Below are 19,017 nucleotides of genomic sequence, written 5' to 3' on the forward strand. Positions count from 1 at the left end.
TTTGCAATGCAGGTCAACTGCGCGGATCTAGGGAGCGTGTTGTCACGCTCGATGGACAAGGGCTGCCCTTGCGTGGATGTGGATGTGGGTTTCGGCCATTGTCCATGGAGAAGCAGTTGTCCCAGGGTCAAGTGGTCGGGAGGCGGACGAGCCTTTCACAACGCCTAAAGTGCCAAGTAACTAATTAGTGATTAGTATTTTAACGCAGACACGCTTGGCAAACGGTGGCAATTAAACGAGCCTGATCCGCACACCGCACTCGACAGTTAGGTGCCGTTGACCTTGGCCAAAAGGTAAGGGGTAAGGGGTAAGGGGTAAGGGGCAAGGGGTTACCCAGCAGCAGCAGCTCCTCCGACTCCTCGTTTTCCGACGACTTCCGCGATGCAAAGCGGCTCTAACGGCGAATCACAACGAAAGTAAATCAGCAAATGGAATCATCTCAGGTGGGCTCCAAGAGATTCTTTCACAACCTGCTGCAGGTGGGGAGCCCTGAGAGCCACGAGAATGCGGTTGGTTGGCTGTGCTCTTTTACACAGAGAAAAAATCTTGTAAACAAGAGCACCCAGTCCTGCATGTATCTTTAAACAACCCACAAAGAGGTCAAAAGCTTTGCAACCACATTTATTAGAATCCATATCCAATAAGTATTATTACAATATGCAAAGTACTTATACTGAACCATTTAGGGCTTTACTAGAATGCCAGAGGATACAAGGATCTGTGCTACATCTTACTGCTGGAGACTGGTCTCCATCAACTAGATTTTCCTCGGTGTAGCCTATTGGATGGCTGGATGTGTGGATGGATGGAGGTACTCTTTATAAAGATCCGCACCAGCCGCGCTTCGCTTCACACCTGCTCGCATCGCGAAGAGCTGCAAACCAGCGTCTGCGTCCGCAAAAGTTATAAGACTCAGAAATTCAGCCGGCAACGGTGGTCGGAACTCCGTTCGGACTATTATGTAAGATTGGGCAATCTGCGAACACACATCCATCCATCCACTTACATACTCGCCCAACTCCCCCACTTGGCGGCTGATTCTATTTGGCAAGTTGCACTTGAGTGATTTTTCGGGCTTCCAAAAAACGGAAAACCAACAAGCCTTTTGAACAGCATACGTGCAATATGTAAAGCGGCCCAAATGACGTAGCCGAGAAAACCCGACAAAAGCTGCCAGCCAAAGATCGCGCAATATCCAAAACCATTATCGAAAGTGAGACCAAGACAAAACCCCGAAAATAAAAAAATAAACCGAACCGTTTTGTAGCGTTTTGAGACCAACATCGGATCCGGATCGTCAACTTTTATGGCCAACGTCGCGAGGATTTGCTAAGCACCCTGAAATGGGCCAAGTTGTTCGGTGTCAGTTGGTCAAAGTGCGTGCCGAGCTGTGAACTGTGACCCGTGAATCGTGTTTGTGGGTGTGAGAAATCGCGTTGGAAAATCCGAAATACGTTGAGCAGGTCAGTGATTAAACTGATTTGGAACTGGGAGGTTAAGCGATCTAAAACCTAAGGAGTTTTAACAAAAGAGGTAAGTTTTTCTGCAGGGATGGTTGGGAATTTAATAAAGGCTTTTCCTAAAAATATAGACTGCTATGACTTTCAACAGATCTTCAATAAATCCCTTAAAGGATTATTTAAGAATCATAATATTTATAGCCAACAAAGGAAATCTTTTCTTAAATGGGTAATAGTGAGGTTTTCTCGAAACAAGAATGAAGTTGTGTGTAATTTTACATCATTGAAATATGTTGTAAGTAAAAAACCCCAGGATTTGGTATAAGAGAAACGATAAAGTCATGTTTTGAAAAGTATAGTTACCTAAAGTCATACAAGGACCCTGTTAAATCTATATTATCTGCCAGGAAGAACTAGCAATGGCCTAAACCGGCTTAGCCACCCGCCATTAACGCGTTTGGAACCGTTAGGTATTTGCAATTAATGCAGGCAGAGGAAAACGGCTCAAGGTCAGTTAAATGCGATTAACTATAATTATAAAAGCCAAGTGTAGGAGCAAAAGCAGAAGAACAACAGCAACAAGACTGGCAAATAATGAAAGCCAAAAACCGAAACCAAAAACCCAACAAAACGAAGAAGCGGCAATAACAGCAGCAACTATTGCACAACAGTGGCCAACAACAAGCCAGAAAAAAAACAATAAACAAACATGAAACAAACACCTACAAGAAGTTGAAGTAATTATAACAACAATTAAGCAAACGGCGTGCGTTTTTACAGCTAACCGAAAAGGCAGCCAAGCATTTTGGTGAGTGAGGGGAGTTTTTGGGGGGCGGAGCACGTCGTTCATTAAATTGTAATCCAAGTTTAAGCGCAGACTAAAATCTTAGACAGGTGCGTTCTGCGTGGGCCATAATTAAACCATCGCAACGGGTGACAGTTTTATGGCTTTGACCTTAACGCCAGACAAACGGAGTTAGAAGATGATGTATCCGAAGTTGTTATTGTTCTGGCCAAGCTTCAATGACATTGAAGGGGATAGAATCAACAAGCTGACGAGTCCAACGGAAGTGACATTATGGTTGATAGCTGGAATGAGAAATGACTTAAAGATTTGCAGGTAGTCCCATCTATTTGATGGAAAAATAAAGGCTTAAAATAAGTAATCACTAAAAAGAAAGATATAAAGATATATATATCTTAAAATCATATTATTGTAATTGTCTATAAACTAAAAGGAATAACACGGGATATTAAAAACATAGTAAATATCAGTCCAAATCCGTATCCCATGGCCAGTAAGTAAACTAAGACAGTTTTGCAAGGAAGCAGCCATAGAATAATAGCCTCTATCTTTATGATCCGCCATAAATCAAGTTAAGGGCATCTCATCTCCCCGTTCTGCAATCACGAAGATCCGAGATCTACTACCCGTGCACATTGGCCACAATTAATTTATGAAGCACAAACTTCCTTCCGGCCAGCACGCATTTGGTGTAACCACCGGCAGACAACACTTGAGTGACCACTAGCAAGGTCAGCTTGTGGCAGCCTCAAGCATGACGATAGTTATGATACCGATTCACATTCCGATACCATATTGAATGGTCCCCTATGGGACTCCATTTTCATCTTTGCAGCTGCCAGTCGGGTGACGGACATGAAGATGTGCAGATTGCCCAAGCGAACGTGGCTTCTACAGTCGATTGTTCTGCTGATGCTGCTCATGGAGTTGCAGGTAAGGAACCTTTCACCTCCGACTGATTGGCCAACGAAGAGCATTGCCCAAGTAGTGGTTGATAGGAAATCTAATCTATTTAACAGTTCTTAGCATGAACTTCCTGATTAGGCCACATGAACCGTTGCCAATCGTTGGCCAATCGCCCAGCCCGTCTAACGGATATGCTCTGCTCTAATGCAGATTGCGTATCGACCGCGAGCGGAAGAAGCTTTGTCTGGCCAAAATAATGTGGCTTTGTTGCCATTGCTGCTGATGCAGCACTTTTCCTTTTTCGCAGGGCTCATAAAGCCAAAGACTTGAGACACAAACTTAAGCGAGTGATTTATGGCATTGCGTATACGCCCCACGCGCCGCACGCACATTTTCAAAATGCTTCTTTTTCATTGTTTTGCAGCAGCACATCAGTGGATTGGAACAGAGCACGGACTACTCAGTGGTCAGCAAGACTGCAGGAGTGGCCACCACCACCTCTGCACCACCCACTCTAGTGCCACCACTGCGAATTTTCAAAGGTCGCATTCAGACAACCACGCCTTCCACTAGAAGCACTTCCGGTACTCGTCCCTTGGCCACTGGAGCTGAGGCGCAACGTGAATTGGTTGGGATCTCCTCCAAATCGTATATTTCTGGACCCACTACACAGCCTTCGAAGTTGTCGAAGAGAGCAGGATTGGCAGGACCCAAGAAATTTCCCAAGGATGTGCGCAATCGCAGCAGCAATGCAGTGGAGCGCAACAAGCTGCAGCATGAAGTTGTAAGTTCTTATTGAATATTTTTCGGAAATTTTTATTAAGAAGTGGTTATAAAACAGCCCGATCACGTGCCCGACTCCTCCGGCTACATACCCCATAGAATTGGGCATCCTGTGCATTTGGATTATGGAGCTACGGGAGTGGATTCAAGTGGTGCCCCAACTGGTAGCGGTGGCTATCATGCGGTGCCCTATGAGAACAGCAAGTGGCAGGAGGAGTACTGGGATCAGGAGTATGCAGGACATCAGCATCAACACAATGGAACCAGAGTTCAACGTAAGAATCTCTATTTCCTAACTTAAGCATTACGTTCTTATGGTAATCCAATTGACTAAACAGATATCGAAGCGGAGTGTCAGGATGACTATATGAAAATACGAATTGGATTCAATGGCTCCTTCAGCGGATTACTGTATTCCGCTGGGTATGCCTATGATCCGGATTGCATGTACATCAATGGGTCCGGCAGGGACTACTACGAGTTCTACATCCAGTTGAATCGCTGTGGCACTTTGGGCAAAAATTCTCTGCAAGAGGAAAATCGCAAGAATCCGACGGTGCGTATGATTGATAATAGATTTCATTACAATGCTTGAAAAAAATTTCGCTTTCTTATAGAACTTTATGTGGAACACGGTAACAGTTCAATATAACCCCTTGATTGAAGAAGAGTACGATGAACACTTTAAGGTCACCTGCGAGTATGGCTATGATTTCTGGAAAACCGTGACCTTTCCCTTCCTGGATGTGGAGTACGTATAAGAAATGAGCTACAGATTTAGTTACTAATAGTGTATATCCCACAGAGTGGCTACTGGCAATCCCGTGGTCTTCACTCTAAGTCCCCCCGAGTGCTATATGGAGATCCAAAATGGTTATGGCATTGGAGGTCCCAGGGTAACAGGTCCAGTGCGTGTGGGCGATCCCCTGACCTTGATCATCTATATGAGGAGCAAATATGGTAAATGGATTGAGCCATACTTTCTGAACTAATCTATTAATGACAATATGGCGATACGCAGACGGCTTCGACATAGTGGTCAACGATTGTTATGCCCACAATGGCGCCAACAAGCGGATACAGCTCATCGATCAGCACGGCTGTCCGGTGGATGACAAGCTCATCTCACGCTTCAGGGGCTCCTGGTCGGATTCTGGAGTGTACGAGACCCAGGTGTATGCGTACATGAAGACCTTCCGGTTCACTGGATCCCCGGCGCTCTATATCGAGTGCGATGTGCGGATGTGCCATGGACGGTGTCCAGTGAGTTTCATCTCATACTAATCGGTAGCATTATGTCATAACTATATATTTTATTCCTTAGAGCCAACCATGCCACTGGAGGAATCTGAAAGCTGTGACCAAGCGCGATACCTCCAACAGGACAGCCACAAACCTCTCGATTCCTCCATTATCAGCCGATGGCGAGGGACTGACCACAGAGAACCCACCAGCCAATTCGCTATCCGAAAATGTCAACCTTTTCCAGTCCCTGCGTGTTCTGCAAGAGGGCGAAACTGATGGAGATGATGTGTATGCCCATCGACAGACGAAACCCTTGTCACCACATCAAACATGTTTGAAGACCACCACATTTTCGGCACTGACCGCTGGCTGTTCAGCGGTATTATGCATACTAACAGTAACTCTTTTCATTGCCTGTTCGAGACTAAAACGTCGCAAGGAGTCCTCACTGTACGATTCCTATATTGCACATAAAGGACAAATCGATTGATGAAACCCAAATTGGCCAACTTTTGGCCTTGTTCTGAGCACATTGTGTATATAGCTTATGGCCCACGAAATTCTGTTTTAGTTAGAGCTAAGTTTGCTGTAGTCTTTTCTTTAGGTTTTGAGTGCTAGTTTTAAGTCTTGATTTTGCCAACCGATCGTGGGTGGAATGGAGAAGATCTCCTGCGATTTCTAAAAATTATGGACCTTTTAAAATCTGGGTTTCCTAATAAATAAAATATTTGATTGAGATGTTTTGAAGGAAAATTGCGTTTGCTTGACACTCAATACCCGTAAAGATATATATTTGAGAATTATTTGTAAAATACATATTTTTGAATGACATGACATTTTAAAGTGTTCTACGCGCTTGGTGTATATTTTTATACAGCTTTTCCAATTTAAAAATATATGTAAGTAACTGAAGTATTTCAAATCGAATTTTACATTCACGTTCTTTTTTCATTCAACTTGAAACGTTGCCTAGCTACAGGCTCCATCCAAAACTATTATAAACTGAGAGTTTAGGAAATGGTGGCCTGCCATTGGGCTTGCCACTGAATAATGCTTCAATTTGTTAAGCGCCAAATTAGTGGGGTGCCTTTGGAGGCAGGTTTTTTGAGTTACCGCTCATGTTTATGCCGCCCCATGTGGCAGGCATAAGGAAGTCGAAGGTGACTGGTGACACCTGTGGCACTTCCTCATGGGACCGGCTTTGTCCTCAGCCATTGACACGTCCAAATTCGGTGTTTTCGAGTGCTTGTCATCGAGAGCCATGGAGATTTATGTGTTTTGACTGCTTTTTTTAGTCGGTCGTGCGCCCAGCCGCATGCTTTTCCGTTGTTGTGGCTCAAAGATGTTGGGTTTGACACAAATTTTCGACTGCGGCACGCCGCAAAACATTGCCCAAAATGTGTTAATATGGTTGAGGACTTTTAATATTGCCCAATCGCAACTGCAACAACTGCTGCATTAGCAGCAGCCGCAAAAATACACTGCTAATTGTGCAATTTTCGATGGCCCAGTCATTTCGCCTCTATTATTATTTCGGCAAACACTCTTCGCCTGTTCTTGGGTGTTAAAATTAACACGGAATTGGCCAGAGTCAACGGCTAATTAATTTATGTGGCTATGCGAAAACAAACAAAAGAATCCGCACACAAAAACAATCCAAATATGTTTATGATATCACATTGCACTTATGCACAGAATGGCAGCTTTTTTCACACAAAGTTTTGCATACAATCGACAGTGTTTTTTTTTTTTGCTCATTTAAGATTAATGACAGTTTAAGAAGCGAGTGGGCAAAACACACTAATTGAATCATAAGGTGGAAGTGGCACTCTAAAAATTTTAAAATGCCTCGACACGCGGCTGTTATTTCTTTGCATAACGACCCCGCCCAGTGGGTTTTTAGGTGATTTCTCCACCTTTTCTAGGCCATCTTGAGCACGTAGATCTGCGGCTAACTACTTTTCGACGACGACCTTGAGCAAAGTGTTTCAATCAAATGCAGCGAAATAATTAAGTAAAAATTTATGAAGATACAGAAATTAATTTGATGTAATTTGCGTTGGCGTTGCTGCCATTGATTTTATCGCTTCTCCAGCGGGCGAGAGGAAAAACTTGCCTCCAACTGCTGCCGCTGGTGACACCAAAAAATGGCACCCAAATTGCACCAGCAGTGCCGCACAAAGGCTTCAAAGTTGTGCTTTTTATGCGCTTAGAGACGACCTTAGAGTTTTTGCTTTTCGCCCAGTACAGCCGCATGTCTCATAACTTGCACGTTCGTGGCTTGAGTCTTTCGTTTTTCGCTGCATTGTATTGCGCTGTCATGCGCACATGAAAATCATCATCAGCAGGCCGAGTAGCACAGCGACGAAGAAATACCACACCGAAAAAAAGGGATAGTTTTCCACTACAGATTATTTAATCAATGTGTGCCACTAGCTCACTTACGAAAGTATATTTGACTACTTTCAAATGTAAAGTTACGATTGATGTTTTTCATTGATAAGCACATTAGGTTAAATTTCTTACAGTGCAATCTTCAGTAACTCCGTAAAAATCAGTAATGTAAAAATATGCTTTCATTACCAAACAGTATAACACACATATGGTATGAATAATATTCTCCTTTGGGCAACTCATCGTTGAATTGTGCAGAGAATCTATTTGGAGTTTTCATTGTACTTGCTTTTCCCCATCCCCAACAGATTAAATAAATTGAGCAGCTATCAATCAATTTACGGAAGTTTACAAGCCCAAAGCCATTTGGCAATATAATTCCAAACTTAATTAAAGGTTAATACAAGTGCTGACAGCGGAATGAGAATTGAAAACCCAAAAGGTCAAAATAAGGCCATATTATAAAAGAGTTTAAAATGAATGTAGTTGCATTTTTAGAAATTTGGAACAAATTTCGTCAAATGTGGTTACTTGAGATCATTGCGTTGTAAGGGAACATGGTTTTTAATCATTGCGTTCTCGCTATAAGAAATATGTGGAAATATATTAAAACAATTATAAAATAACAAATTAAATTCCACTCCCACATATACCTTTCCTTTGTTATTTTTCTTAAGTTATTCGCTTAATTTATAGGCCTAAGTGTCATACTAAACATTTTTATAGCAAAATAAAGCGAGATTACCGGATAGCGGAAGCATACTTCGACCAACTTTTCGCAATCACTGTGGGGAAAACTTTTTGTGGGTGGCGGCAGCCCTGGAGGCCAAGCACATGTAAACAAAAATTATCAACAGCTGATACGGCCAACTGCTTTTGTTTACAAACTAAAGATTATGGGAAGGGTGGGTTTCGAAAAAACATTTCTAGAAATGAGAGGGCTTTCCATTTTCCTCTCAGTTATCCGAATTTTTCGCGCCTGCGCTCAGCTGTTTTTGTCAGATTTGGCTGCTGCGCTCTAGAAAGTCAGAATCCCATTGATTTTTATCCAGATTCCCGAAGTAGAGTTCTTAATCCGCACCCAAACTGACGGCTCCAGCTCAAGACGGAAAGTTTGGAAAGAAATTTCCCTGAAAAAGCAGTGAAAATTAAGAAAATATTCAAAAATAAATAGCTAAAATTAGGAAGAGCTTGAGATAAGGTGAAGTGTGCTGTTTTTAAGAGGTTTGGCTGGATTAAAGGCCTCAATTTTTGTGTCTACAGTTTTGGGGCGTGGGCCAGCCAAAGCGAAAATACATATTAGCCATGTCCCTGGAGTAAGTGAAAACAGTGGAAAAATCATGGAGTCTTCCAGCAAATCCTGGCTGTTGTGCAGCATCCTGGTGCTCGTGGCCTTTTCATTGGGTACGTATTTTGGGCTACGAACGACTGGAAGACTGCCACGCCCCCTTTCGGGCGAGGGCTCTTATGTAATCAAAAGGGAAAGAAAACCAAATGAAGACCTAAAAACTCTGTTAACTCTGCTAACCGTTTCTTAGTCCCCGACAAAAAAAAAGAAAACTATCTCTCTATTTCTCTTCTCCTTAGCTAGCTTACGATTTTACAGCAATGATTTGATTTTTTTCTTAAATTTACGCTTTGCGCTGGCAGCGCCGCCTTAACAAGTTCTCCAAGCTCTCATTGCCAACCACCAAGAACCAAGTACCAACTACCACCGGCCCTCCAGCTCCTGGCATCCAACGTTTCGTGTATATAGCTTAGCCACACTACCCCCAAATGAACAACAACAACTACCAAATGTACTGGATTTAGTAGCTATATAGCAAATAGACCAGCAACAACAACCGCCACACAAATCTCGACTTGCGATTGCCCGAAAGAAATGAGACTTGGAGAATCTGTCAAAGCGTCGCTGCTGCAGCGCTGCAAAACAAAAAAAAAGTACCGAAAATTATAACCGAATCACAACTTCGCTAGTCATCAAAACTCTTTGTAAACTATTTATAAATATATATATATATTTAATCTGGAATCTCAAGTAGAACTCCACATAGCACACCTTGCACTCAGTTAAGTGCCGCCCCACAGACTAGATCTTTTGGCATAGCTATATCTTCTATCTCAATATAGATTCACTAAACATTAGCTTAGCCTTAGCTATCTCTCTCTTTCTCTCTAGCTCTCCCTCTTTCTCTCCCGCTCTCCGACTCTATATCCATTGCTCGACATCTGTAAACTTCTATACCCGAACCGAACTATTAAATTATTCGTCCAGTACACCTGCATACTTGTCTTACTCTATGAATATTTTACAAACAATATATAATATTGCCCGGCTATAATCGCTTTTGTAATTAACCTTTCTCCAGAGTCCCCTCTGCATTTCTCTCGCTCGCTCTCTCTCTTTGACTCTCTATCTCTCTGTCTCTGTCCACCCCCCAAAATAAATATTAAAAACCCCTGACTGTGTATCTACGAAAAGCGTGGTAGCCAAGGTCCTTGAGGGACCCGCAGGATGGGTGGTGGCACATTACATCCCGAACGACCACGGCAACCATAATGAACAGCAACCAACAAGAAACAGAAAATGCAAATCATACGAAAATGCAACGAACCGAACCAACAATGCATATATATATATACGTGTATATAAAGATTTCTGTATCAACTGCCGAATCTTAATTCATACTCCTTCTCTTCTGAGCAGTCCAAGAAGTAACGAAAAGAAAAGCAAATAGAAATTGTAGTCGATACTCGCATAGACAGAACCCCCCATTCAGGATTAGACTTATATTTGCTAGAGAAGAACTAAATATATTAGTGCATTCACTCACCCGCATACCAACATACACACACACCTACACAGAGATGTGCTTAGTATCATCATCATATGTACCCACCCCAAAAATCATATCGTTCACCTAGCGCAAAGTGCAACTCCAAATACGAGTTTCGAAAGTCACGCACCCATACAGTAGAAGAATTTCGTGCTCCATATATGAGGCCACACACCACACACACAGACAAAGGCACGCGAACACACACTCGAAGAACAAGGATAACCCGGTCACACACACAAGCTGCCGAGAGTGTGGGTCCCAGCATCCCTGCGCTTTCGAAGCGCTGGCTTTCTCTCTTCTCCTCTCTCGAAGGACATCGCGTGGAGCTTTTCCGGATAAAGTTCGCTCAGCTGTCAAAGGGCACGGAAAACAACAGGCACTATAGCCATCTCAGTCCCACGTAGAATATATAAGCAGAAACTCCTGTTAGGTTCCTAGAAATCCCTGATCGGGCGCCACTTAAATGTTGCACTTTGTCAAGCACAAGTTACTGAATAGCAGCTGTATAACCATGTTACCATAGTACTTTTTACGAGTCAGGAATCTAGGACTGTAAGAATCACTAGGCACTTGCATTAAACCATCCACTATGTGGGGGGTGGGGGTTGGAAAGACCTCTTCCCCTGCTCATAGTTCTTGTTTAACGGAAGTGCCTCCCATGCGGCGTATACTCAACGTAGGCCAGAACAACAGCAACAACATCAACATCAACAGTGCCACTTCGCACACCACCTCCACCACCAAAACAGACAACCACCTGCACCACCAAAAACAGCAAAAACAGAAATATATACCACAATCGAGCGGTTCTCATGTGTCGTCCATTTTTGTTTAACTTTTCCCATCAAAATTCTAAAATGATGCTGATGCTAAAGACGAAGAATCGGCTTATAAAGTCTGAGAAAGCCTCTGTCCTATCTGCCTATCTCTCTCAGTCCCTCTCTTTCACTCTTCCTCTCTCTCTCTGAATCTCTCTCGCTCTGTCTAAGTCTATCTGTCTATAAGCTAAATCATCCCGAAAACCCATTCAAAAATTAAAAAAAAGAACAACAAGAAAAACTTAAACAATGAATACAAAAACTTTGCTCATCCGTTCGTTTCTTTGTTTCTCTGTATTTTCTTTCATTACTTTTGTGTCTTTGTGTGCCCGCCATTTTGTTCTAACTAAACCTAAATCCCGCCCCGAATCCCTATATGTGTGTGTACTCTCTTCCGTTGTTTTCTTTCGCTTCCGTTTCCGTTTTCCGTTGTGTTTTTTAGTCAGTGCATCCGAAGATGAAGAGCGCTTGGTGCGTGACCTCTTTCGAGGCTACAATAAACTCATACGACCCGTACAGAATATGACACAAAAAGTTGGAGTAAGATTTGGTTTGGCGTTCGTACAGCTAATCAATGTCGTAAGTGTTCTCAAAATTAAATTTGTCAAACAAAAAACAACCTGAATAATAATAAGATTATGCTAATATAAAAAAAACAAAACTCATAACTAACTTTCGTAGAGTGTAAATGTGTTTTCGAGTTCTGTTCCTAACAAATTCTTCAGTTTCGTTGCTGTCATAATCGTCCATCTGAAAAAAAGCCATAAAACACCCACACAATCGCCCATTAACAGTCAGCGACACCCATACATTCACATGCACTGTCTGCTCCCCCGGCCACGCCCCCTCAGACTGACGAGGGGCGGGAGGAGGGGCGCATTCAACGTTTCAGTTTCGGTTATGCTTTGTAAATAATTACGTACACGTTGTCTTGACTTTGTATGTTTGTAGTGAACTTGATGCTAGAAAATCAAATACGAAATACAAATACTAACCCTAAACAATTAAGTTTAAACAAGCAAAACAAACTAACCAACTAACCAACTAACTAACTAACTAAAGTAAAGCCACATGCGAAATAATGTCTTAACTACCTTCCCACCCGCTCTCTCTCTCGATTTCTCGATTGTGTACGCCAAAATTTGATTCGATTTCGATTCGTTTCGAATCTCAAATGAAAATCGTACCCGAACTCCGTACTTCGTACCGTTCTCTATCACACCACCAACCAAACCACCAACCAACCAAACCACCAACCAACCAACCACCAAACCACCACCATCTGATCACAATCAAACCGAAAAAAACAAACGAATTCCCGAAAAAACAAAACCGAAAATCGAAAACCGATCAAGAATGAGAAAAATCAAATTATGAAATCAAACGTTTGGTTACGTTTGGTTTGGTACGACTACCAGCTGCAGTGGGATGAGGCCGACTACGGCGGCATCGGGGTGTTGCGTTTGCCCCCCGACAAGGTTTGGAAGCCGGACATTGTGCTCTTCAATAAGTGAGTAAATGGCCATTTTCTAGCTAACCCATCAACTCCAACTCTCTACACTAACCAAGACAAATAGATAATGATACTAGTAGGCGAAAGTCGGAGCTTTCCTCGCAGTCAATAGTTTTCTAGCCCATATTGATACCTCTTCTTTCCGCCGACAGTGCCGACGGCAACTACGAGGTGCGCTACAAGTCCAACGTGCTGATTTATCCCACGGGAGAGGTCCTGTGGGTTCCTCCGGCCATTTACCAGAGCTCCTGCACCATCGATGTGACCTACTTCCCCTTCGATCAGCAGACCTGTATCATGAAGTTTGGTTCGTGGACCTTCAATGGAGATCAGGTCTCATTGGCGCTCTATAATAATAAGAACTTTGTGGATCTGTCGGATTACTGGAAGTCCGGCACGTGGGACATTATAGAGGTGCCCGCCTATCTGAACGTCTACGAGGGCGATAGCAACCATCCCACGGAAACTGACATCACATTCTACATCATCATCCGGCGAAAGACTCTCTTCTACACTGTGAATTTAATTCTGCCTACGGTGCTGATTTCCTTCCTCTGCGTTTTGGTATTTTACCTGCCAGCCGAAGCCGGCGAAAAGGTAAGAAAGAGTTCTTTGATCGGTCATTAAGTCTTCTTTTGTAGAGGGTGAAATCGGGTCACGGCTGGGGTCATGTCAAAATTACACATAAATAATATTTCAATACTCTTAATCCACCTAACGACAATCGACTCCGTCAAACGACTGATTTCAATTTATTTAAGGATTAAATGATTTAACAGATATTCAGTTAAATCAGCTTTCACTTGAAAAGTAAGAAACATCGATAGCATGTTTATTCCAAAACTCATAGTCAGCAGTAGGGCGGCACATTTACTTTCAGTGTAGGGCAGGTTTCCCCGATTACCCGATCCGTTAATAACGCTTCGTGTCCCCAGGTTACGCTCGGAATTAGCATTTTGCTGTCACTGGTTGTGTTCCTGTTGCTGGTGTCGAAGATTCTGCCACCGACTTCGCTGGTGCTGCCACTGATCGCCAAGTATTTGCTGTTCACCTTCATCATGAACACGGTTTCCATCCTGGTGACCGTCATCATCATCAACTGGAACTTCCGAGGGCCGCGCACCCACCGCATGCCCATGTACATCCGCTCCATCTTCCTGCACTACCTGCCCGCCTTCCTCTTCATGAAGCGCCCTCGGAAGACCCGCCTGCGCTGGATGATGGAGATGCCCGGAATGAGCATGCCCGCCCATCCCCATCCCTCCTACGGCTCGCCCGCGGAGCTGCCCAAGCATATCAGCGCCATCGGCGGCAAGCAATCCAAGATGGAGGTCATGGAGTTGTCCGACCTGCATCACCCCAACTGCAAGATCAACCGCAAGGTTAACAGCGGCGGGGAACTTGGCCTGGGTGACGGTTGTCGCCGGGAAAGCGAGTCCTCCGACTCCATTCTGCTCTCTCCGGAGGCCAGCAAGGCCACCGAGGCGGTGGAGTTCATTGCCGAGCACTTGCGCAATGAGGATCTGTACATTCAGGTGGGTAACCCAGATCCAACCCAGATATAACTGATCCATAATGATTTAACTGTATATATAATACCCCTTTATGCATTGCAGACCCGCGAGGATTGGAAGTACGTGGCCATGGTGATCGATCGCTTGCAGCTGTACATCTTCTTCATTGTGACCACGGCCGGAACGGTGGGCATTCTGATGGATGCTCCGCACATTTTCGAGTACGTGGATCAGGATCGCATCATCGAGATTTACAGGGGAAAGTAAGCGAATGAGGATTTGGAGCAGCCGGGGGCTGGTTGAAATGGTTAACAGCATTGCAAACGCAACAATAATAAGCAAAAGAGGTATTGAGACAGAGGAAAGCAATGAAAATTGCCACAATTAACGAGGATTTTTAGATTTTAATAATTAATGAACACTAAACGATACTTGCTTGAGCAGAATTAACACCTAAAATAACTAACTAATATTAACTTTTTGGTAAACACACGAATTGGAACACAGAACACACACTAAAGAGTCGTCGAGTAAAACAAATATGCAAATAAGTCACCAGCTACAAATGTTAAACAAATGAATCAAAACAAAGAAAACCAACCTAGTGGAATTGTGAGTAAATTTATAATTTTTAAAACGAACTTAGCTAATATGGACATCTAGAATGAAGTTTAGTTTAAGAGCAATAAATAGCGAGCAGCCGTTCCCCAAATAATTTGTTATGTTGTGCCAGGAACTTAATCATAAGTAATCGCAGTTTCACGCATGAGACATAAGAATGGAATACATCCCGAATCAATTTGTAAATGCTCTCACACGATCGCAGCTAGCAAAAAGATCGACTTCATCGTAGACTCCGAAGATCCGGAGACCCGGAGACCCGGAGCCTACATGAAACCAATAAAAATGCAAAGTTAATTAAGCGAACCCGTCTATTCATTTCATAGCTGCATCGCTCATCCGCCGCGTGTTACGCGCTTGGTCACTTGGCTTAGAAACTAATTGATATGGGCATAATGCTTTATTGGCCAACTGGAGAATGTCGATTCAAATAAGCATCGATTGTTTTAGTCAATAATGTTTATTGTTTATTGCTCAGTGGTAAAGATGGGGAGCCAATTATGTAAGCACGATTCTAACATATCTTGGGCATATGTGTCTTAGAAATAGCTATTTCTGTTTTGCAGTCGTATATTCGCACATTAATCATCCGCCCACGTAGCCATGTGGTGTGAATTCTGTCGGATCCCATCAAACCTAATTGGCCAAACACATAAACATGGTCAGAAATTTCCCCATTTGGTTCCTGGTTGGAGCACTCACACGGTTCGGGGGAACTAAAGAAAAAAATGCAAAAAACTAGTACGCGCTGTTATTGACTTACAATCGCCGCTGATCAACAGATACAGATATAGATACAGTATCTCTGTCCTCACCTGTGGCTATATGGCTACATCAAAGGTTGCAGCATCACGACGGCGACCAAGATGATGCCGATGACGTCGACTGAGCTCGGCTGAGCGGCGAATGAGGTAAAACTCGGTAAAACTCGTACTCGGTTGACTCAAAACTTCGGCATCTAACTGAGCGAGCTCCGATCTCAGCCAACTTAGGGGCTGCTCTGGGCCAGGCCGGTATAAATGCGCCAAGGGAGAACATTTGGGCATCATTCGATTTCTGATTTTGCAACGAAGACGTCGGCTCACAGGCCCCCTGGAAAAGTAATCTTGAGTGCGGTTCGTCTGCGAAACCGGTAATAGTTCGATTCGCTGTGTGTTGTGCTGTTAGGAAAAATCGGAAAAACCGCGCTCATTTTGCATCAAGTGGAAATGGTGAGTTCGTTGGCAGAGTAAACATGCCGCCGGTTTCAACTGAACTGTCTTGTAGCGCTGTTTTCTGCCTCTGGTGGTCCTGCTCTTGGCAGCGGGTGTCCACGCGGATGTCTCCCACCTGGACACAGATCTCCAGGAGGATGGCTACCATTACAAGCAGCCGTCGGTGCCCTTCCCGCCTCCGGGATCGGGAAATGGCATTGAGGATTCGGGCATAGGACCAGGACCAGCTCCCTCGGCTCCGGCCCCATCCTATGGACCCCCGCAGACGCGTCCTCCTCCGCCACCTCCGCCACCACAGCCGACTCCACCAGCTCCTCGTCCTTCTTATGGACCTCCTCAGACTCAGCCACCACGCCCACCACCACAGCCAACTCCCTCGGCTCCCGCTCCACTACCATCTTATGGACCGCCGCAGACTCCACCACCCCGTCCTCCGCAGCCAACCCCTTCGGCTCCAGCTCCATCCTATGGTCCACCGCAGCCTCAGCCTCCGGCACCACAGCCACCTTCGCCACAGCCTGGCCCGGAGTACCTGCCTCCAGACCAGCCAAAGCCACGTCCGACACCCTCGCGTCCTCAGCCGCCTCCACCACCACCACCACCTAGGCCACAGCCTACTCCAGGCTACGGACCACCACCGCCACCACCTCCGCCTAAGCCACAACCTACTCCAGGATACGCCCCTCCTCCACCACCACCTCCACCAAGGCCACAGCCCACTCCAGGATATGGACCGCCACCGGGACCTGGACCCGCCCCTCCAGCACCACAGCCGCCAAGCCCACAACCACCACGCCCTCAGCCAGGAAATGAGTATTTGCCACCTCCTGGAGAGAATGAGGTCACCCCGACACAACCGCAGCCAACTGCGCCAGTGCCGGCACCACCAGCAGGACCCACATATCAGCCACGCCCACAAGCACCACCAGCTCCTGCACCAGGACCCACTTATCAGCCCCGCCCACAAGCACCACCAGCGCCTGCACCAGGCCCCACATATCAGCCACGCCCTTCGAGTCCGCCTGCACCCACATATCAGCCACAACCTCCTGCACCACCTGCTCCTGCTCCAGGACCCACCTATCAGCCACGTCCGTCAGCACCAGCTGCACCCACTCCGGAGTACGGAACACCACCCGCCAGTGGTGGCGATGAGGCGGGCTCTCTGGGTCCCGATGGCTACAACTACAACAAGCCTGCCAAGCCCTTTACCTTCTAGAAAAGTACTCAAAACCACTGTCCTGTGAACCACCATTGGAGCCAGTTGCCCCGCCACTCAAATCTTTTTCCAAATAAAAACAAATTTCAAAAGCCAAAGTCAAAACTGGATATGTCAATCACACGGGGGATTCGCTGGTGGGTCAATGTTCCAGCTTTAAAAACGGCCTTCGGCGCCACTTTTGACAGCTACAAAATGGAGAAAAATTTTACAACTTTTATACAGCTTAGATCAATGATACTAATATATTTTGCACACATTTTAAAGGTATACAATTACAGGGAGATTCTTAAATATACATGTATAGTTTTTAAGGAATTGATACTGATGTTTTCTCTGTTTATACTCATCTAAAATTTTCATTTTTTGCAGTGGAGGCAGATGGCCCGGTCGAAATACCAGTGGTTCAAGTGCAGTCTCCAGGCACCACCCAGTGGTGCAATGTGTGGTGGCCAGTTGGTAGGTCAAATCAATCAAAAACCTGGGGGCGCCATAAATCAGAGGCGGAAATTCCGCTAGCGTCAAGCAGCCGTGAACGTTCTCAGGCGGCTTTGTTTGCAATATCGCTAAGCCATAACGACCATAAATATATATATATATATAGATTTAGGTAAATGTCGATGAGAGCCCATAATGATTGCAATTGGCATAGCCACAGACATTGCATCCATACATGGGACACTCAAGGTGCCGGCGGAGCCAAAATAAATATGAGCGAGTCGATCAATGATCGATCTGAGTCGGCGATCGACGACTCAATTCCCACCGGCTGTCGTCGGTCGGTTAGTCAGTCGCCAGGTTCATCAGTCATTTAGTCAGTACGCCAGTTGGCTTAGTCAATAAATTGAGTTAGCCGTGGCAACTTCATTAGGTTGCCCAAAAATAAAGATAAACACGAAACAAAAACTGCAACTACAACTGCAACTGCAAGTGCGGTTGTGCAACGATTTTCCGATAGGGATTTTTTCTTTTTGTTTTCCCTGGGGGAGGGGGGGTTTGCGGGCGAGTACTTTGCCACTAATTACATAAGCACCTACAAAACGGCCTTCAATTTCGCTGGACACGGGGCGCCCTAAGACTCACTCACTCAGCTCGATCTGAGCCATTTGATTAACGCCTTAACGAGCGGCTTGGGTGTGATTTATGTTGTCAGGCATCAGTCTCAGCATCAGATCTGCAGCTGCAGTTAGACTCAACTTTTTGCGTGATTTATGATTACAGCACGGCACTTGAAAAGATTGGGCATGACAAGAGATTCGCGACGCATTGTTTGCCTCGCTTCGATAATTACAGCAATCCAAATGGAAGCATTAAGCCCCAAAAGAAGTTCATGCGAGTCACCTGGTGACCCCAGCTAATTTCTGCCACTCTGATGACAATTCTAATTCCCTCCGATTTCATCCGGGTGTGAATTTCCCTAACAAGCTAGTAATATTCCGATACATCAAGCGAACACGCAAATGTAAATGCGAATATATAAATATGAAATCTTTGTAAATATGAAAGCAGCAAATATATATATTAATTATGACTGAGAGCAAAATTCTTAACCAGACAGCTACTTCATCGTTCATCTCAAATTTCCAATTAATTCTTCAAAAATTATTCCGACAGCGGCTAATCGAAAATATTAATGGACATATTATATTTATGACTTAATGGACATACAATTAAGTCATCAACTG

General features: G+C 44.5%; 3 protein-coding genes across 3 annotated transcripts; all 3 read left to right on the forward strand.

The window, feature by feature from the left end:
- Positions 1-852: 852 nt before the first annotated feature.
- Positions 853-5,944, forward strand: LOC6544206. The gene is made up of 9 exons (XM_001971863.3): positions 853-1,533; positions 3,101-3,198; positions 3,596-3,955; positions 4,013-4,229; positions 4,293-4,510; positions 4,572-4,705; positions 4,760-4,914; positions 4,976-5,217; positions 5,279-5,944. The coding sequence occupies exons 2-9, from the start codon at positions 3,121-3,123 to the stop codon at positions 5,687-5,689; spliced, it is 1,815 nt and encodes a 604-aa protein (XP_001971899.2). The 5' UTR covers positions 853-1,533; positions 3,101-3,120; the 3' UTR covers positions 5,690-5,944.
- A 2,694-nt stretch (positions 5,945-8,638) lies between these two features.
- LOC6544207 (acetylcholine receptor subunit beta-like 1) lies at positions 8,639-15,200 on the forward strand. The gene is made up of 7 exons (XM_001971864.3): positions 8,639-8,794; positions 8,857-8,997; positions 11,694-11,830; positions 12,607-12,761; positions 12,917-13,361; positions 13,700-14,299; positions 14,381-15,200. Exons 2-7 carry the CDS (start codon positions 8,934-8,936, stop codon positions 14,543-14,545), a joined length of 1,566 nt encoding a protein of 521 aa, XP_001971900.1. The 5' UTR covers positions 8,639-8,794; positions 8,857-8,933; the 3' UTR covers positions 14,546-15,200.
- Positions 15,201-15,916: 716 nt separating this feature from the next.
- Positions 15,917-17,421, forward strand: LOC6544208 (extensin). Its single transcript, XM_001971865.3, has 2 exons — positions 15,917-16,110; positions 16,166-17,421. Exons 1-2 carry the CDS (start codon positions 16,108-16,110, stop codon positions 17,330-17,332), a joined length of 1,170 nt encoding a protein of 389 aa, XP_001971901.1. The 5' UTR covers positions 15,917-16,107; the 3' UTR covers positions 17,333-17,421.
- The last annotated feature ends 1,596 nt before the right edge of the window (positions 17,422-19,017 follow it).

Source organism: Drosophila erecta, unplaced genomic scaffold (genome assembly GCF_003286155.1).
Source record: "Drosophila erecta strain 14021-0224.00,06,07 unplaced genomic scaffold, DereRS2 tig00000021-arrow-pilon, whole genome shotgun sequence".
Taxonomy (NCBI): Eukaryota; Metazoa; Arthropoda; class Insecta; order Diptera; family Drosophilidae; genus Drosophila; species Drosophila erecta.